The sequence below is a fragment of the Callospermophilus lateralis genome, chromosome 14 (genome assembly GCF_048772815.1).
Source record: "Callospermophilus lateralis isolate mCalLat2 chromosome 14, mCalLat2.hap1, whole genome shotgun sequence".
Classification (NCBI taxonomy): domain Eukaryota; kingdom Metazoa; phylum Chordata; class Mammalia; order Rodentia; family Sciuridae; genus Callospermophilus; species Callospermophilus lateralis.
In genome coordinates, this window is record NC_135318.1 from 36,419,907 (window position 1) to 36,441,076 (window position 21,170).

The following is a 21,170-nucleotide window of genomic DNA, read 5'->3' on the forward strand; positions in this document are numbered from 1 at the left end:
CTGTTACCTTTCCCTGGGCGCACTGAGCATGCCAAGGGGCTGTGTGAGACAGAGACCTGAATCAGCCACTCACAGCTTGCTTGTGTCTCTCTCAGTCTGCATCTTTGCTTTCCTGACCCTGGTTTTAGTGTTGAGATATGCATTTTTTAAAATATAACCCTGAATGCAAGTCAGGGACTTCATCTGGAGCTCAAAGAAACAGCCATTTGTTCCCACTGAAGGATAGACTATTGGAGAGATGGCAATCAGCCTCTGACAAAGTGCATCCCAGCCCAGTTCTTGGAGCTTGCTGCCTTAGATGCCCTGCCCCCAGGTAACATGACAGAGCTCCACGCTGTAGGGGAGTGAGTCAGAGATGCAGACCTCCCCACGGGCATTGGTGGCACGGGTGTTGCACTGGGTGGGGGGCATTCTTTGGTGGTCCCTAATGTTGCCTATTTCCTGAACAGATCCTGCAGGAGTTGGAATATGGCCCCTCAGTGGACTGGTGGGCCCTGGGAGTGCTGATGTATGAGATGATGGCTGGGCAGCCCCCCTTTGAGGCTGACAACGAAGACGATCTGTTTGAATCCATCCTCCATGATGATGTGCTGTACCCAGTCTGGCTCAGCAAGGAGGCCGTCAGCATCTTGAAAGCCGTGAGTCATTGCCCCTGACCTGCCCCTGGGGCTCCTTGCCCGCCACCACACACCTCTTCTCACCACGGGATGAGAGACGAGTTAAAACAGCCCCCGTGGGGAGTTCAGGCAGGGTTCAGACACTGCTGCAGAGAAGGGGGCCTGGGACAGTGGCTCTGCTTGTGGGAAAGGGACAGCGTGTGTGTGGGTTTCCTGAGATGGTACACCATGTGCATCTGTGTCCTCCAGCATCTCAGAGGGAACAGATCCAGCCCAGCCTGGGTCATCCCCTCTGCTCCTCACACTCAGGCTAAGGCCGCCTGCTTCTCTGCCACCAGAGGCCTGTCTGCATTGAAGCCTCCTCTGCAGAAGAGAGAGGAGTGAAGGGCAGGGAGGACAGCCCAGCTGGTGTCCATGACAGCATCACTATGCCTGAGTAGCCAACCAGAAAAGATGATGTCCACTCAAGATCCGGGCAGCCATGCTGTATTCAGGCACAGTGGAGCCTGTCCCTGCCCTGCCAATGACCCTCACGGGTGAAAACACTGTACTTTCTCAACATAGCCATGTCTGCAATGTAATGACATTGGTACGAGGTCAAGTAAGTGACATTCCCTCAGTGCAGGGATGGCAACCAGTTTGCCCAAGGTCACCTTGCTGGGCTGAAGCAGGGCGAGGGTGACAGCCCTGGAACCTCGATTTCTAGTCCTGGCTTCTTTCTTCTATCAGGATGCTCCAAAGCACAGCAGTTGAACAGGCCGCATCCACCAAACCTGCCATATTCGAAAACTCTTGTGTTTCACCATTTGCTTTCCTTGTTCTTTTCATGACTCCCAATCTTTATTTAATCACACATATGTTACGAAGGAATTTATCGGTCCCTATAATAGATGGGAAATCAGCATCACTTGTCTTCATTAAGTAAGTCATGTGAAAAGCTTAACCAGATGTAAAATCCTTGAGCAGGTTTCTGGGGCGCACACACACCTGCCTCCATTGCTTCACCCCCTGTTCCTCCTTGGCCTCCTGTGGCTCCCTGTGGCTCCGGGACCCCTGGCCTTGGTGCCTCCCAGCCACATTCACTGACGCAGCTGAGCTGCTCTGTGTTAAAGCCCTCTTTGTCCTTGCGCTCTGGCACTTGGCCCTGTTCTCCCTGGCATTTGGGCAGCTTCTCCACTCCTTTGCTTCCTCTTCCCCTGCTGCCCCTGCATGTGGGGACACATCAGTGGATGTTTTCAAGTGTTGGCCCAAGAGCGACTTGTCAACGAGGCTCCTCTGTCCTCCCCCAGCCCTTGAAAAATTAAAACTTGTGTACCCTCTTCTCTGTGCCCTCCCTCCTGCTCCATTTATTCCTGATAGCATTTTCCACTTCCCAGTATTCTCTATGAATTATGGATTGTGTTTATTTTTTATGTTTAGCACTTTTCTTCCATGAGAAGGTAAGCTCCATGAGGGCAGGAGTTTTGTCCACTTCATTTCATGGCTGCACCTGAGGCCTGAGGCACACTGCAGGCGCTGCCAGAGATTCTTTGAAACATGGAAGGCAGCAGCTCTTAGCGCTCTGCTTCTTGCTTTTGCCACAGATTGCAAAGTTCAACCAAGTAGGTGATGGAACAGTTGACCTGGACTAGGGAGGTAGCAGACTAAGTTGGGGAGCACTCACCTATCTCAGTGGTGTCCATTCCCTGGCTACTGGCTTTCAAAGCCTGAAATCCAGATTATTTTTTTGGTGGCATTGGAGGGTAGGAAGCTACCCTCTCGGGGGCACTAGACCACTGAGCCACATCCCCAGCCCTATTTTGTATTTTATTTAGAGGCAGGGTTTCGCTGAGTTACTTAGCACCTCGCTTTTGCTGAGGCTGGCTTTGAACTTGTGATCCTCCTGCGTCAGCCTCCTGAGCTTCTGGGATTATAGGCATGCGCCACCGTGCCTGACTAAAATCCAGATTTTTATGTAAAATCTCTCCATGTTAAATGATTATAACTTGTTGAATTAGAAAGAAGTCAAGAGCCACAGCAAACCCTTACATGGTCACTCTGGAGAGCCAGTCTTTGGCCCCTGCCCTTACCAGTTCCTGGCTGATGTCACTCGTTAGCTCACTGGATCCCTTCATGAGTGAAGTCTGTCATGCATGGCTCTTTCTTCAGGACTGAGCCCTGGTTCTCCTCTGTCCCTGGGCTTGCCCATAGCCCAGTGCTCTCCCCTTCTTCCCCTGTGCTCTGCACCAGCAATGTCAATGAAGCCCACAGCTCAGCCACACCCACTTGCAGTTTGCAGAACTGTTCTCAATTCCCTCCTCCACACCTCCACCCAGCTGTCCAGAGGCCCCTCATATTCAGTGCAACCCCAAACTGAGCTCATGATTACCCTCTCAAATCTGCATGCTCCCAAGCTCCCTGGCTCAGTAAATGACACCCCACCCTCCTGACTGCAGAGCTGGAAATGTGGGCACTCTGCTTGACATCACCTTCTCTTCCTCCAACAGCCTGTCAATCAAGGCCTTCTCCCTCTGAAAATGTTTCATTCTGGTTACGTTTCTCTGTGCTCTACCTCTACCACCTGAGTTCAAGCTGCCACCACCTGTCCTTTGGGGAACTGCAGGATCTCCTCACAGGGTCCCCTGCTGCCTTCTTGCCATCTCTGTCTTCAAGCATCTCGGACCTCATGCCCTATTTAAAATTCAGCCATGACCCATATCTTCAATGAAGCCTGCAAGATCACACAGGGGACCCTGGCTACCGCCCTGCCATTCCCCCTCGGGGACTCTGCTCTGGCACATTAGCCCGAGTGCATGTGCTTTCCTGCTCTGCACCCCTGCAGCCAGCCTACTCCCTGTCCACTCTCCACCTCCTCCTTTTTCCTGGGTACTTCTTGCTCCTCCTTCGGGTCTCCTTCTTAATGTTGCTGCCTCAGGGAACCCTTCACCAACTTCCCTGCTTCAGAGGGGCCCCTCCCTGTTACAGGCTGGCAGCCGGCTGGGCTTCTCTGGTGCCATTCATCACAATTAGTTGATTCTCTTGGGTGATTACTGGTGTCTCTCGGCCTCCTTTACTCTTCTGCATGCTCCAGGAGAACTGGGAGTGTGTACCTTGTATCCTCAAGTGATGGCATCCCCTTCACCCATCCCAGCCCATGAGGAACAATGGAGACTGACATGTCGGTGGGAAGGAGAGAGGGGATTTTAACCAGCAAGTCCCGAGCACCTGCCAGGCCAGCACTCAGCTAATACCCACAGGGGACTCTGGGGGCCTCACTTCTCTCTAGCCTCTTCCATGTTGACTTCCCTTCACGAGCCTTTGGCAGAATGACCTCCCACAAGAGGGAATCTGGCTTAGGGGACTGCACCATCCAACTTTGCAAAATGAATTCTGTTCTTTCCTCTAGTTTATACATAGGGCTTTGCTTGTGTCATTATTTGCTTGCCGTTTGGAATAGGTTTTATTTTGTTTTTGTTTTTTAAAGGGAAATGTATAAAGTGGGATGCGGGGAAAGTTCTCTGTATCATTCCTACTCCCATCTGCCTGTTTCTCACACCTACCTATGAGTGACTCTGTTTTTAGATTTTTATAGACCCTCCCAGAATTTCCTTAGGTATATGCAAGCAAATGCAGATACCAATTCTTATTTCTTTACCTTTTTTAGACAGACTTTCAAAAGCTGTTGCATGTATTTTGTTTTCCTCCCAATGAGGGATCTTGCCTTTTCCCTTCAATGGCATCTCTTGACAGATGTGTCTCCGTTCACTGTGGAGCTGCCATGTGAGGGCAGCTGCCATGGGGCTCCACCACAGAGGACCTTCGCCCTCTTGGGGAAGAGATGGGAGCTTTCTCCTGTTCTCGTTCCCAGAGCCCCATCTGGTTCCAGGTCAGCTGATGGGCTGAGGAATGGCCTCTAGCACCCACAGCAGCCAGGACACCATGTCCCACCAAGCAGCACCATCCCACCCCCCCAGCCCTGACACGGCCCAGCCATTTTCCCATGAGCCTTCTTGCCAGCACAGTGGCAAAGCTGCTCATTCTGGCTGACGGAGCAGCAGTTCTCCACGGGGGGCCACGTGTGTCTGTCCAAGGCCCATGGTCAGCAGTACCTGGAGAGATTTTTAGCAGACACAACTTGGGGTGTGAGGGGGTTGCTTCTGACACATGAAGGGCAAAGGCCAGAGTTGCTGCTAAACAGCCCACGACACACAGGAGAATTCCTGATACAAAGAAGTATCTGGTCCGAAATGTCAGTAGCACTGAGGTTGAGAAGCTTTGACCAGGAGAATTCAGAACCTAGAGGTCACAACTGTGTTAGCTGGTTAGTGTCTGCGAGCACAGTCTCTGGCTCAGGGGAGGCTTCCTAGGATGTATGTCCTCCTTAACCTCCACACTTCCCCTCCCAGGAGAGGGACCAGGAAGAGCTGAGTAGGTGAAGAAGACTCTTCTACTCCCCCGGCCTTGGAACACTCCACTTCCTCACATTGTCACTTGGTTTTAGAGCCAGACCAGCTTTTGTGTCACTCTGGCTACTGGGCTGTGTCTCTGAGGACAGCTGCCGGTGTGAAAATGGTGTAAGACTCTAGAGAAGGCCTTTTGCCTCACAGAGTCATGCAGTGCTCAACCATACAAGGCCATCATGCAGTCTCTCTTCCTCAGCACAGTGAGCTGAGGCCCAGGCTTTAGCCTCCTATTCACTCATTACAGTTCACTGAGCTCACAGTAGGAGGCAGACATGAAGCCAGGTGCTGGGCAGATGGGACTGATTTCCAAATCCCAGAAGTCGCCAAGGGAATTTAGATGAATGACAATTTAAGTAAACCAGAAATATGGGGCCCAAGGGATCGACAGAGAAGAGAATCTGGAGAAGCTCCCAGAGGAGGCAGCGTTTTGACTGGTTGGTAGAAAATGCCTGAGGACTGGAGAGGTGAGGGGATGCAAAGGGCCATCGGGGTTGGCAGGGTGCAGATGAGAAGCTGCTCAATTAAAGTAATGTTTACCAACCTCTGACCCATTTACCAGAAATGAATTCCCCTGGTGTGTGGGTCACAGGACACCACCCAGAAAGGACAAAGCACATCAGTATGGTTTCACATGTAAGCACTGAAAAGCAGTAGCCTTTTGTTTTCTTGTTTTGTGATCTCTTGAACCTACATTGACACTTTGTGTAGATTGGAAATTCAGATATTTAAAAAGTGGGAAGGGGCCAGATCTGGAAAAGGAAAAGGACAGAGGAGGTATGATCTTGCGTGCACATGCATACCTGGTCTTCTTTCTTTCCTTAACCTCAAAAAGGAATTGCTGTCTCACTTAGTCACCTTGATGGGAAGACTTGAATCTGAGGGGGTATCTGAGAGTGAGCAAGAACCTGAGATCCTCATCTCAGCTTGCTAGCTATGTGACCTTGACCCAGTTAATTATTCTGTGCCTCAAGCACCTGTTTTATAAAGTAGAGATAATAATAGTATGTCATCAGACTGTGTGAGGATGAAATGAATTAACATAAACGCTAAGTTTAGAACGGCAACTGGACACACACTCCGTCCATGTGCACGCTCAGAATGCCCGAGAAAGGAAGCCCCTCAAACCGCAAGATTGAAAACACCGTCCTGGGAGGTGGTGTGGAGGATGCCACCTGGACCGACTTCCGGCTCTTGCCTGCAACCTGTGTCCGCCGAGGCTCTGTGGGTAATTCTGTGTTGTGTCCCCCTCCCTGCAGTTCATGACCAAGAACCCCCACAAGCGCCTGGGCTGTGTGGCTGCGCAGAACGGTGAAGACGCCATCAAGCAGCACCCCTTCTTCAAGGAGATCGACTGGGTGCTCCTGGAGCAGAAGAAGATCAAGCCGCCCTTCAAACCGAGAATTGTAAGTGGAGCCACGAGCACCCGCTACCCCGTGGGTGGGGCCCGCACTGGTGCACAGGTGGCGCGTGCCCCCAAAGGGTGTTGTGGGGCACGTTTCACGGCCTGAGCGACTTGGGCAGGAGGCGGCCCAGAGACCCACCTAAGAGAGTCTCTTGGGCCCTAAGCACTGACGGCCGAGAATCCGTAAGCCGCACAGTAACCAAGATGTTGGCCCCAGGAGAACACTTGTGATTCCAGTTGAGGTTTATTTCTTTATTTTGATTTAAAAAAAATCACAAATGATGCTGGTTTCCCGTGACCGGTAGAGATACAAGGTTTCTCTATAGATAGATGGGGTTGTTTTTTAAGTTAGTTTATTTCAATGCTGGTCATGGTCACTATGTGCCACTAGCACCCAGTGTGTGCTGGGACCTGCAGGGAGTCTCCCCTGTGGAGGGCTGTTGCCCTAGGCCCTGTCCCAGAGCCCCTTCTCAGCCCCGCTCTCCTCCCCCTGCCTTCTGTCACCCACAGCCCCCTGTCACCCACAACCCCAGAGCCTTAGGCCTGCTGCTTTGGCGGTCACCGTGGTGGGTAGTGAAGGGTCTTGCAGCTCAGAGGTTGGAAAGAGGAGGAGACGTGCAGCATGGGCTTGCCTTGGAAAACAAGGGCCATGTCTTGACTGTGGCCTTCTGCTGAAATGGAGTGGGGCCCTGCATGCTCCTGAGAGGAAGGAGAAAAGCAGAGACTGAGTGTGTGTGCACGTGTGCAGGTGTGTGTGTGTGTGAGTGTGTGTGTGCGTGTGTGTGTGTGCATGTGTGTGTACGTGTACAGGTGTGTGTGTGTGTGTGTGTGCATATGTGTGTGTCTGTGCATGTGTGTGTACGTGTACAGGTGTGTGTGTGTGTGTGTGTGTGTGTGTGTGAGATCTTAATTCTGTTGTTTTGTAGCCCACTAAGGAAATAAATCCTTCAGATTGAGAATTGGGGTGGCCACCTGGTGGGTTTCCAATGAGTTTAAGGAGTGGGATGATGAAAGGTAAAAGGGAAGAGTCTATTAGGCAGAAGGCTAGAGCTAGGGGACTGGAGTCCCAGACAGGGAAGACCTAAGGTCACCCAGGGGGCCCTCAGCCACTGCATCCTATCAGAAAAGCCCTCCCTTCCCACTTCCAAGTACAGAAAAGACCCTCAGGGATTTGGTGGATCTGCAGAGAATTCCACTCCACCTGAGGGGGCTCCTGGGGAGCCATTATTGGTAGTGCTGCAATGCTGAGAAATGTTCCAAGGGTCCCTTGAACTGATGGGTGTGGTCCTAGCCTCAGCCAGACTAGAGTGAGGTGGGTGAACCAAGCCTGGACCCCCTGTCCTGTCTCTGTCCCTCATGTGCTTCCTCCTTTGGTTTGCATGTTTTGGGGGGAGCAACAGTTTGAGACAGGCTAGACTTAGGTTCTTTGCTAACATCTCCTCCACTGGCCCATTTCACCATAGCTCTGGGCCCCCAGCACCAAGCCTGTGCTGAGGGTTTGGGAGACGAGGAAGGTTTAGGGCTCCATCCCCTTCAGCTGACTGCTCCTCTGCTGCCACAGGGCTCACTACGGGCACTAGCCTGCCTGAGGGCTGGGGATGGGGGCCTCACAAAGTGGTCTTGAAGGACAAGATTAATTGAGCCTCTGACCAAATGGAAGAAGTAGGTCACTAAAGACCTTGCTGAGAAAAAGGAAAAATTAGAGCTTGAGATCTAAGGGTGAATTTTAATTCAGACTTAATCTAAGTTAATTCAACCCAAAGGAAAATGAGAAGTGGAGCTAAGGAGAGCCCAGGCCCAATGAACAGAAAACCAGAATGAGATCATGGCTGATCCGATGTCAGCACCAATCTACAAAATGGCACGAACTTACATGGAGACTCTAGGCCAGCAAAACCACTTTCAACTAGGTTTGAGGAGCACCCTACCCCAGGTGGGCCAGACAGGGATGGAGAGGCCCCTCCCCATGGCATAGGGTGGAGGTAAGCAGGGGAGTGAGCTGGTGTGGCCAGAGGAAGCCAGAGAGTCTGTAGAGAGACCCCTGGAAGGGAGGAAAGAGGGAAGAGCTTTATAAGGAGTTTTAACCTATGGATTCCTGGAGCTGAGTCTCTCCCTGGGGTATAATAGGTATCAGGACCTTGATTGCCATAGGCCTGTCCTAGTTTTCACTCAACTCCAGTGGAGGCACCTGCTCTGGGATTTCTGCAGTTCTGAGAGGCTCAGGGCTCCAGGTCCCTGGTCCCAGCAGCTCCTCACCAGCTTCCAGCCTTTACACTGAGACTAGGTGTCCATTGAAGCTGCAGAGCTTCTAAGAGGAGTCACACTTCGATCAGTGCCCATCCTCCATGGAGCCTGGGAAGAATGAGGGGAGGGCCCTGAGAAACAGGTGCCAGGAGACTGTGGGCCCAAGGGCCATGCAGAACCCATGCAGAGGAAAGAGGAGGAGAGGGAGGAAGGGACAGAAGAGGCTGACATGTGACTTCTTCCAATAGTGTGTAAGCTTCATCTTGGCTCAGACAGGCAGGGAGTCCTTCAGGTGTGAAAGTGCTCCTCTGGGCAAAGGTATGAGAAACCTCCCAGAAACAGCAGTGTCAAAGGGGTTAGATGGGATTCCACCTCCCCTGGGCCTCTGGAGCACAGGGACCAGGGCTTCCCTTCCTTGGGCATCATGAGAACCCATGCCTGGGACTGGAGGGCAGGGCTCTGCACACTTCCTTTGCTGGAGTGCTCAGGTGGGCTTCTGGTGGCTTCCCCACCCCCTGAGAGGTTGACCAAGAGATAGGATGTGGGACATCCAAAAGCTCCCAACAATGTGTCTAGATCAATTTCCTGAAGACTTCCTCATCGTCGCCATGGAAACCGTCTCGTATGCATCCTGTTGCTTTGTCCCCCAAACCTCCACAGTTATCCTTGATGCTGGGCTGGGGCCAGGGAAAGGCTTATCCGGGCTGGTTCAAGTTCAGTTGGGAGGAGAGGTTTAGAACATCTTGGAGGAAGTGTGCAACGTTGTGCAAGTGGTGTTTCTGGCCACACTTTGAATCACATCAGTTCTTACAAAGCACCCTACTGAGGTCTTTAAAGACTTCGATTTAAATATCTGATCACATTCACATCCTTGGGGCCTGAGATTTCTCACACAAGAAATATAGAAATTGGCAAAGAAAAGAATAACTAGTTTGCATCTAGTTAGCCTCAGGAAGGTGTCCCACTCGGTCCCTTACTTAAAAACTTTCCTGAAATGTGGAAACAGCACCAGCACGCATCACCTGTGGGCTTCAGTCTAGCAGAAACAAATGTTAAGTTAAAAAAAAAAAAAAAAGCCACTGCAGTGATAGGTATACTGTATCTCTCATCTTAGAAAACCTCACAGGACCAGTGTGAAAACTTACACCAGGTTTTCATGGGCCCTTGCCCCCTCTAACCAACTCAGGGGACACCGGGGATGCAGGTGTGCTCCCTGCCCAAATAGCAGCAGTGAGGACAACTCTGTGCTCTGTAAGCAGGTGCGGCCTCAGCATAGGATGGTCACCCACCGAGGTCACTGGGGAGATTGAGACATGGGAAATTGAGGCATGGCCCTGCAAACGTCATTTACTACTAATGGCTTGGGGGTTCCATCACAAGGCTGACTTTCATGGGGCTTGAGGTGTCCTATAATGTGAGGACCCAACAGGTGCCGGCTTAGGAGAGCTGGAGAAGAAAGGACTTTGACAGAGGAGAAAACGAAAGGCGCATGCAGAACGCAGGATTGGGAAGAAGCAGCCAGATTGGAAGGACTATTAGCAGCCAGGGTCAATGTGAGGGAGGTTCTTGGATCCTGGATCTTAGAGACAGGGTTCAAATCAAACAAAAGCCACCACAAGAAGGGAAAGATCAAGGCTGTGAGCAAACATCACCAGCCTTGCAGTTGGCAGTGATGCAAGGACACTGGGCACATGTTTTAAACAGGCGAGGAAAGCGGGTGCCCAGCACCTCCCATCTGGTAACACTGGACACCTCCAGGGCAGTTTGGTCAAGTACCTGGGGCACGTAGGGGAGCTCTGTTTCTGTCTGTCTGCAGATAGCTCCATAGCTCCCAAGCTGTGCCCCATTGACCTCACACTAGAATGCCACAGTCCCCCAGAAGCCTGTTCAGTAGCCATTGCCCCACTCCAGTTGGCCGTGAGGTGCCTGAGTCACAGCGGGTAGGGGGTTTAGGAAGGAACTGGTTTCCTCAGTTGGTTTCTCAGGTGCTGGGAGTAAAGTTAGGAATGGTCACATCATCCAGTCTAGCAGTTAAGAAGAGTCAAGAGACAGTGGCGTGTTTATCCAGAACTCCTGACCCTCCCACCTCCCACCCCATAGAGGGACCACTTCAGCAGGACCTAACAGGCACAGGGAACCTGCCCTCTGCCCAGGTTGGCTCAGCTGGAGGCCGGGGCCCCGGCTCTTGCCCACAGGGGCTGAGACTGCGTCAGAAGGACCACTCCCAGGCCTGACTGCCAGCCCCTCTCCAGGAAGCCTCACCCCTCTGCAGATATCACCAAGGAGATTGTCCAGATTCCAGGCTGGAATTTGGCCTCTGGTCGGTTTTCATCACATACCTCCACTGGTGGCTGTCCCCTCTAGGCTTTGACCTTCCTGAGAGGTTTGCTAAGGCAGAGTTTCTGCTCCCTTGGCGCCTAAACCTCCTTCAGTAACCCCTGCCCTGATTCACCAGTTGTCATGAGTGCGAGTGGGTTTCCTGGCTTCAGGTTGTCACCCCTTTGTACTAAATCCCACCCAGGACACCTTTCAGAGGCCTCCGCTTCAACATGGAGATTTTGCTCTCATCGTGATTCCAGCAGTCTTGTGTATCTTCCCTCCTCTAAGTTCCCCTTTATATTCCTCCTCTCCACCCACACTCTGAACTGGTTTTGCACAAACAACACACTATCAACACCTAACCAAAACTTTGTGCCAACATGGACTCCAATCAGTTTTCTGGGGGTGGTTTTTTTTTTTTAGAGAGACGGTACACAGAGGAAGATGTTTGATGGCAGGTACCCAACAGTTGGTGGGTGGGGTAATAAGAAAGCCTTTGGTACCAAAGAAAACATCCAAGCACGGAAGCCTCTGGTCTGTCCTGTGGGGATTTCCTTCCAAGATGGTGGCGTTATCTAATCACCATTGAAAGTGACACAGTTAACTCTTGGGCTTCTGGAGGGCAGAGTGATGTGTTTGGTGTGGTTGAAGGACACCACCTGATCTTGCCGAGCTTGGGGAGCTTCTCCTTGCTCCTGGATTCCTTCTTATATACCCATTCCTTGTCCCCTAAAGGATTAGGCTCTGAGATTATGCTACCAGGGTTTCAGTGCTGGAATGGGGGGAAGCCAGTCTAGAAGGGAGAGATCTGCCACCCCCAAAACCCAGCTATCCTCAGTGAACACCAAAGGCAATGAGGGAAATGCCGGCCGAGTAAACTTCTCTTTGTGTACGTGTTCTCTCTTTTCAAGTTTGCTTCAGTGTGAATGTCCCTCTTTAAGGTAAGGCCTCCAGAGTGGGGAGTCTCTCCAGGTAGGTGAGCCCGCAGGCCTGGTTACACAGAGGCCCCTTTCAACCTCATGATCCGTCTCCATCCAGCCATCCACGCTGCATGGCAGGACCCCCGAGGGAGGCCCCTCCTGCATGCTCCTGCATGACTGGGCTGTGCTAAGAGAAAACCTGGGAAGTGGGCTTAGACCCTCATACCCTCACCTAGTTAGCAGCCCAACGAGGAGCCCTGCTGAGTGGGCAGCCCCTTCCCCTAAAGCCAGCCCACCTGCCCAGGAACCATGACACCAGAGGCCAGAGGACCATTAGACACCATCTTCATTCTGCATCATAGAGGAGCAGGAACAGGACTCAGCCAAGTTCTGCAGCCCTTCACCGAGGACATGCCCCTGGACTATGTCCGTGCCGCCATAGTGATTGCCCTTAGCCTCCTAGAGGCTTTAAGCTCCCTCCCAGGGCTGGAGGGCATGGGAAAGTTCCAGAAACCTGGTTTTGGCAGTTGGCTCAGATGGTGGCATTGTACAGAGGACAGGGGACTGGCTTTGACCTCAGGGAGACTGGATTAAAATAAGATTGCTCTCACAGGACAGCCATGTGACCCTGAGAATTCACCTCAGCCCTGGACCTCTGACCTCCTTATCTGTGAAATGGGATGTGAAGATTTTCCTCATAGAATTATAAACAGGATGAGCAACACATCTAAGATGCTTTGTGCACTATAGCTTCTGGGGACATTTTTTAGTTTCCCTGTGTCCATTCCCCAACCCGACTCCAGCTTGTTGAAGCGCTCTCTCTCTCTCATCCCAAGACTCCAAGAACCAAGAGTTAAGGGTTGCAGGAGATGGTGATGTATGGAGGCTGGGCTCTGCACTCAGATGCAACCAGGTTACAGTGCAGGGTGGCCTCTGGAATCTTGGAATGAGGAGCACAGGGTCTGACATACGGCAAGCCCTTGGATGGTGAGAAGACAACAGGAGGCTAACGCTGAGGGAGGCTGACCTAGATGACACTCCTGCTCCAAGGGGTCGAGAGGCCAGGCATTCAGATGGGAGGGTGGCACGACCCGTCAGAGCAGCAGCCATTACAGGCCTGAAAGGCATCTGGAGACTGGGAAGGACCCCATCAGGCATCTGTGGAGAGCCCACTGGGGCTTCATTGTTACATAGCCCCCACTCTGAGCTGGGAGAGCACCGAGCAAGAGGATGACTCACCCCGGATGCGGGGATTCCCCAGCCCTTATGCCCCTTGGGATAGAGCCCCAAGTTTCCCAACAGTATTAGTCACCCCTGTTATTCTGTGAACTTGTTCACCGCCTTTACTCTCCTGCCTTCATCTCAGTAATGTTCTTGCTGGAAACAGTTGTGTGTGACTCTGGGACTCCAACTCTGCCAGGGTGGTAGACACTGAAGACATGCCATCCCAGTGCATCAGGTTCCCAAACTTCCCTGAGCTTAACAACCTCCAGGTAGCGTCTTGGACTCCACACCAAGAGATTTCACCATCTGCGGATTCAGAATGCAGGTGTATTTCTGGGACCTGGGATCAGGGGCTGACCAGTAATCCAGAGAAGAGTCAGAATCCTGGCCGGGTGGCTTGGGCTTGGCTGGGCATTTCTTCCTGCTCTTGGGTTTTCCATTATGACTTAGTAGCTGATAGGTTGGGATATGCCTTCATGGGTTCATCAAAGGAGGGTGCATTGAACTTAACTTCCTCTCTGCCCCACTGGAACTTGAAGTCACACACACACACACACACACACACACACACACACACACACACGCGCTGCCTACCTGAAAGTGTGGGAGGATTTGGTAGGCCCTGCCTGATGAAAGGAGAGAGAAGCAGCAGAAATTGGGCTGGTTTCCTGGCTCTGAGCAGAGAAAGTTGGGGAGGTCTAGAAAGAGAGAAGCACCCGGGGAAAGCAGGCTTTGGACCACTTCTACCCAACAGGGATCTATTGAGTTTGTACTTGAGGTTTTCTCTGAAGCCCTATAGGGAAGATTGGCAAAAGCAGGAAAAGAATCCATCACCCTAAGGGTTGAGAAGTTTTGGGGGGCAGGATGGAGAAGCTCTCATGGGAAAGGCTTAGGGAACAAACAGGCAACAGGGGAAAATTCCGGACTTTACTAACAGGGGTGCTTGCTCGGGAGAGGAGTTTTGAGTTTTGTGTCTCCAGACTGGGGAAGAGAGGGCAAGAGATGGCGTGAAGAGGAAGGCCTTGCCAGACAGGTTGGTAGCCAGGACCTCTGGGGTCCCAGGAGGCAGGTCACTTACCACCGTTGTTCTCACAGATCTCCTTCAGGTAGGGCCTTATTGCTGGAGGAGCACTGCCCTCCTGCCTGTCTCTGCAAAGAGGGTAAAGGGTGCTCTGGCAGCCAGGGGTGCAGGGACAGTGCTCAGAGGCTGGCTGGTGTGCACTGGAGCAAGAGCAGAAAGAAACCTTCCCCCCAAGGTCTCCGTCCTCCAGCCCTCCAGCCCACATTTGCTCTTGAAGAGTACAGGTGCCCAAGGACATTGTGCACGTGGACAGGGTTCCCCTTCCTCCAGGGCAGGAACCTTGCATCTCCAGGGTCCCCTCTGTCATGACAGAAGGAAGTTCTGTGGAAACCAGAATTGCCTTTAGGGGACTAGGACCCTGTTTACTTCCTAATGTTTATGCTGGGGGCAGGGAGGGGGTTAGTAATCAAAGTGGATTTGGCCTAAACTTCACATTCAAGTGTTATTCTAGAATTCTGGGATTTGACAAGTAGACTTCAAGTTTGTGACGGCTCATTAGGGTTCAACATCAACCTCAGTCTCTTCAAAGTGAGAAGGAGCCAGGTGCAGTGGCATACACTTGTCATCCCAGCTACTCAGGAGGCTGAGACAGGAGGATCACAAGTTCAAGGCATCCCTGGGCAACTTAGTGAGGCCCTGTCTCAGAATATAATGAAACTGGTTGTGGATATGGGACAATGGTAAAATGCCCATAGGTTATATTCCCAATACCAACCCCCCAAAATTTTAAAAATTAAAAAGTGAGATCTGGCTGTACTCTGACCCACCCTTCCTCCCTGTTTTTCGGGCTCCTCCTTTCTGGATCTTGCCTGGTTAATATTTTTAAGTTTCTATGACAGAAAACTTCCGTCATATGCTAAAGTAGAGAGAACATCTAATGAATGTGCACATCACCCAAGGTCAACATTAGCACTGTGTGGCTAACTAATCAAGGGAGGGAGTTCCACCTGCTTCGTCTGCAGGTGCATCCCCAGCACTTGGAGTACTTCCGGGTGCACACAGAGGGTATTAAGTTTACATTTTGTGGATAAAGGGACGATTTCTGTAGATCTACAATGTTTGTCCTGAGATGATTTCTCTCCCAGATCCCTCTGTAAATTATCTTCTCACCTTCGATGACCCAAAATGAACTCCAGTCTATGTCTGGGAATTTGGGGTGATTAAATCATGCATTAGGAAACCTGAAATCATTGTTGAATGGTGAGAGAAGGTGGGTGACCTCATCTTGACTTGAGAGGAACATATTCGAGTGTTTACAGTTCCTATTTCAAAGCCAGCAGGAAGCACAGTCATAAATTCTAGGCCCAGAAAGCTGATTCCTATCTAGAACATTTTCATAAATATAAGGTGAGGGAGAGATTGGTGAGTGGAGGCGCATGGCCTTTGCCAGGAACAGCCTAGAAAGTTTCTCTCGGGGATTAAAAATACTCCTCGAATAACTAAACCCCCACAGCTGTTAACAGTGGCACTATTTTGAAGAGTAGATAAATGAAAGAGCTCCCTGGTTAGGAGCAGAGAGAGGCCCGCTTTGCCACTGTCGCCCGGCCCCTTCCTTCTGCTGGAGACACAGCCTCCTGAAGCTTCAGCAGCCTGGGATCCTGCCGCTGCACGTCCAGCTGTGTGGGGCCAACTCGCTGCAGAGCTGGGCCCAGCAAACTCAGGCCCAGGGCAAGCCACGGCAGGCACGATGCTGGCTGCTCCCAAGGCTCTTTATTCCTGGGTGTCCACACAGCATTTCCTGCATCATGTTCAGTCCTTGGACCCCCTACTTGAGGTTCCCCCCAAAAGTGGGTTGTCAAAGCAGTTTAGTGACTCGGGTGGGAAAAAAAATTAATGAAGGATATGATAAGGTAAAATAAAATAGAAAAGAAGGTAACATAAAGTAGAAAAGAAAAGATGATATTAAAGTAGAATACAGAATACATCACAACTAATAAAAATATAGTCTGCTGGATCTGTTCTTGGAGTGGTGGCACAAGGAGCCACTTACTTTAAGGTGAGATGCACTAGGTCATCTGTAAATTATATTTCTTACCATTGGTCGTAATGTGACATGTCTAAGGCCTGTGCTCCACTGTACCCCTGATGGAAAGGCTTAGTCGGGGTGATGGCTTCATGCACTGGGAGGGATGTGGGCAGGATACAATTGTTTGTTTTTAACACAGTCGCACTACAGGCAGAAACCCTAGAACTGGTGGCTTGTGCTAGGCATGGTGCTTCGGGCCTGGGTGCAGGTGGCTGTCTTGATGCCTCCCCACAGTGCATGATGGGAGGCAGGATGGCACACGCTGGGGACAGCCTCTAGGTGAGAACAGCTGAAGTCAAGCCCTGACTTTACCTCTTGCTGGCCGACCTGCACCCTGCACTGTGAGCAGGCCGTTTACTACCTCCCACCTGGTTCTCATCTGCAAAAAAAGAACATGGCAGCACTCACCTCCCCTTGGGGCAGGAGCAGTTTACGTGAATCAGGCCATAAGGCACTTTGGGAAGTGCCAACACCTGGCCAGGTCCTCAGCGTTGAGCTTTACTGTTTGTTCCACATGAAGTGACTGAGGCTGTCCTAGGCATGGTGCTGGGTGGAAACTGAGGCAGGCACCTACATCTTTTCCAGTCTGGAAGAGAAGCCAGTTCCTGGCTGGGCCATCATTTGGAAAGAGAAGTGTGGGACAGGGAGGAAGGTCCAGCCCTCTTTGGGGATGTTTCCCCAGGAAAGAACATCTCCTTTCCCACAAGTTAGCACCAAACTCTTGTTTTCTGTAGCAGGTCTCAGAGCTCATGTGCAGCACTGGAGAGGAAATAAACCCTACCCTGCTCTTACTTCTGTCCTTGGAAGTACAGTGGGCTCAACTGCAGAGGGAAACCATGGTGCTCTCTGCTGGGCCCAGAGACTGAAGGGCCCATCCAACTAGAAGGGAGCATGCAAGGTTGGAGTGGGCTGGGCTGGGCATGGTACTGCTGGTGACAAACTGCCACATGCCTGCCTCATCCCCAGGTGCAACTTGCCTCAACAGGGAGCCAAGACTCAGAGGGCACATAGAGATCCCTCTAGGCCATTTATGAATTCCAGACTGAGTAGCCCCAGTGTGCCTTACATGCTCAATGTGGACTCATCCATCATTGTGTGACCCCCAAATGACTTTTAGCTGGAATTTACACCTTTATCTTTTATTACCAAATTTTAAAGTCAAGTGATCCAAGTCAAAGTGTGCCTGTGTGTGGACCTGGGCAAGCCTGGGATAGTGGTGGGCCAAGAAGGTTAGAGGCAGCAGGGATACATCCTTCCCTTTGGAACTGACCAAAAGACCTCATTCCCTGGGAAGAATGGGGAAAAGATGAGCCTGGAGCTAATGCCTTCAGACAGTTGGCTTCTCTGGCTCTTGAAAGATTCCTCTGGGAAGAGCCTGAGATACACATCTGCATCTGGGGACTTTCTCTAGACATTTTCATCCTAGACATTTGAGCCTTCCCCCAGGATACCATCTAATTACCAAGGCCAGAGGGGATACCGTGCTGGGGACCTCTGTTATCTAAGGGCCCTTAAGCAAAAGAGGACTTTTCAAGTCCTGGAAAAGCTTCTCAGGGCTTCCTCCTCTATGTGGATTCCTTGGAGAGTTGTATCAAAGCAAGTCAGGCTTTTTATAGGGGGAAATGTTTAAATCAGTGGTTCTTAACTTAGCTGTGGGGTCACCACCTCATTCCAGAATCTGATAAACTCTCACCAGGAGCACGCAAGTGTGTTCACATATTCAACCCGGCTCTGCTGTACTGTACGATGCACATGCAAGCCCCCAAAGACCCTCTTCTAGGGCAGGGGGTGGCACACTGCAGCCAAATTCAGCCACTACCTGTATTTGTACAGCCTACCATTAATTTTAATGACCAAAGAAGAAGGTTTTATGACACATGAAATATGAATTTCTAATGTCAGCCAGGGCTCTTCGCGTACATATTGTCCATGTTGCTTTTGGGATACAAGGGCAGAGTTAAGTGGTCGTGACAGAGACCAGATGGCTCACAGAGCCCAAAATATTTACTATCTGGCCTTTCGCAGAAAAATTTACCAAACCTTGCTTGGGTCGGGGTGCGGGTGAGGGGTGGCAGAGCCCAGCTTAAGAGGACTTGCTTTAATTTGTTCACTTTTGCTTAAAATGTTTGAGCCATGGAACGTAATGGTAGAGGCTGCTTTGGAAATCACCTTGGAAAGCTCCTCACTTGATCTATGACAGGTGAGGTGCCTGTGCCGACTTCTGTGAACACAGAGGTCACCAGGGAGCTGTGTGTTTGTGTTGTGTCCCCAGCTCCCCCGCACGGCGCCCCCCCCCCCCAACCTTCTTTTTTAGGCAGCACAGTCTTCCAGCCAACTCTTCAGGGAGTTGTTCTGCAGTTTTGCAGTTTTGTTTAAAAAGCTTCAAATAAGTATTTGATGTTTAGTAGCAACCTGCCTTCCCGCAGAGAAGAGGTCCCCGAGGGTGGTATCTGTGGAGCCCAGCTAATTCATGGACAAATTGCACAGCTGGCCAAAGTCCTCTGATCCTCGTAATCTCTGCAGGGCATAAGGGAGAGAGTAGGTGTTGGCTAATAATTGGAAATCAGGTTGGTTCTTTCTTTTTCCAAGGTAATTCTAAATGGAATGTGTGAATGTACATATATACACATACTTATTTATTTATAGTTTAACAAACAATACCAGGGGAGGAAGAGAGGGGAAATGGTCAAATTCCAGCCAGCAGTTGACCTGACAGAATTGAGTCATAGTTGTTCAGAATGCCTGGTGGTCTGCAGGAATTTGGTCCATTTAGAAAACTAGACTAGGGTGTGCAGTTTGGCCCCCAGAGGAGTGAAGCCACTTTCCCTCCCGAGTGTTTCAGAGAGGAACCAGCCAGGCTGTAGGAAGCACATGTGAAGCCCCTGTCTGAGGCTTCTGTGGCCCCCTCTGCATATCAGTCACCACAGCCCTCTCCTTTGGACCAGGGAATGGCCAGTGGCTTCTCATTTTTAACTTCCTTGAAGTCAATATTTATGCTTAAGAAACAAATTGATCTTCATTTTCTTCCTTCCTAAAAGGTAGAAGTAACTTTACAAAAACAAAAGTCACATTCTAGAGGCTTGTGTGGCCTATGCAGATAGAACGATTTTTGAAGAACTGAGTTGGCAACATTTGAAAATCAGGAGACTTAACAAGAAAAGGCACAAAAGATCCAAGAGCCAGTGGCATATGTGTCCCTGACAGGCAGTGTCACCTGGTGAGGCATGCAGCTCACAACTTATTGTTTTCACAGCTCCTCCCAACTGCCCAGCACTGTGTGACCCTGTGTCACAGGCAGACACGCACACACCCAACTCATTAGAGACGGAAGACAGTGTTGTAACCAGCAGCACTCAAAAGTAATTCTGTCTTCCATTCTTCCTTTTTGTTTTTCTTACCTTTCTTATCTTCTTATTCCAGAGAGTTTAAAGATGGTCCACCATAGACTAATGGCTAATAATGAGATCCATTTTTGTTTGCTTATAGAGAAACAAAGAACAACATGGCATGAACAAATATTCCAGAAATAAGTAAAAGCATCTTAAGTGATACTCTACTACCTTTTAACCAACACGATGTTTCTTAGCTTTGCCCTGAACCGTGAGGTACCTGTCAGGACCCTAAGTCTTGGCATCAGAAGTGACTAAGCTGTCCTGTAGCTAAATGCTCATGCCTTCTTTTTCTGATTTGGTATATTGAAATTGATGGGCACTGATCATTTGTTCAGTAAACTTATGGTGCTGTCCTGTATCCTGTTACCAGTAAACCTGGTACAGTACCTCAAAAATGTTTCATTATTAGTCAATTTTGAGCATTTGGGTTTATATAATATAGTTAGCAGACTCTAAGGAGATACACAAGGTGCACTGGAATTTGATGGTGATATTGATTATCAATTTATTGCATTTATTTGCAGTGACTTTTTTTAGGGGGGTATATTGCTTCTGGGGATTGAATCCAGGGTGTTGGGCATGCTAGGCATGAACCACATCCCCACCCCTGCAGTGACTTTTGTGTGCTTCTCATTGCTCAAAAAATCATGGTGATAATAGAGATTTACCTCTGTTGCTTTATTCATGGTTTCCATGACTCTTCTATAATACCTCTCAATTTCATCTATTAGAAAGTATCTTTCTGTTAAATAAGGTATCAAAAGTACCAATCCCAAGAAATAGAGGAAATGTATTAGGAACAACTTATATTAATGTGTTCTAAACTAAGTGGAATGAAAATAATTTATGATTGATATTTTAATATATAAAACTTACAAATGACAAAAAATAAATTAAAAAGATGTCCCATTAGGATACCAGAGTGTACAAAGTAGATACTATGAATGTTATCTGAATGAAAGGAAAGAAAGACAAAACCAAGGCAAGAAAGAAATGTGCTTTTGGATGGTCACACACTGGCTGTTTGCTTTGAGTAAAGACTAAGACTGGTTAGTTTTAGATTTAAAGGACATCAGAGATGAAAGCACACATGTTGTCCAGGTGAAACGAAGATTATCTTATGAACTAAGACCAAATGGAAACTTCTTCTGGGGATCAGCCAAAGACAATGCTATTTGTTCTCAACCCATAGTTGTGATCTATACTGAGCAACAAGGAATGCTACTAATTTACATTTACTCTATGCTATATACTTCTCTTACCACTTGAATATAGGATTTCATTTAATCCTTTTAACAAATGTATGGGGAGAACTACTAATATCCCCAGAAAAACTACATACTTTGCCCACGGCCAGAGATATTATTAACTGAAGAATCAGGATAGAATCTAGGTGGTGGGGCTGCCAGTATGTAGGTTAAACCACTAGCTGTACTACCTCCCGGAGGGGGCACTTAAAGAAATTGTGAATTCCCAGTGAGCTCTCAACGTCCCAATTTTATA

The 21,170-nt window shown here is 49.8% G+C and overlaps 1 protein-coding gene across 2 annotated transcripts in view; it reads left to right on the forward strand.

The window, feature by feature from the left end:
- Window positions 1-21,170, forward strand: part of Prkce (protein kinase C epsilon) — a 475,888-nt gene that overhangs the window by 442,880 nt on the left and 11,838 nt on the right. For both annotated transcript variants that reach the window (XM_076833998.2, XM_076834000.2), the window contains 2 exons: window positions 450-638; window positions 6,316-6,462. In XM_076833998.2, coding sequence (XP_076690113.1) covers window positions 450-638; window positions 6,316-6,462 — 336 coding nt within the window. The remainder of the gene's footprint in view (window positions 1-449; window positions 639-6,315; window positions 6,463-21,170) is intronic.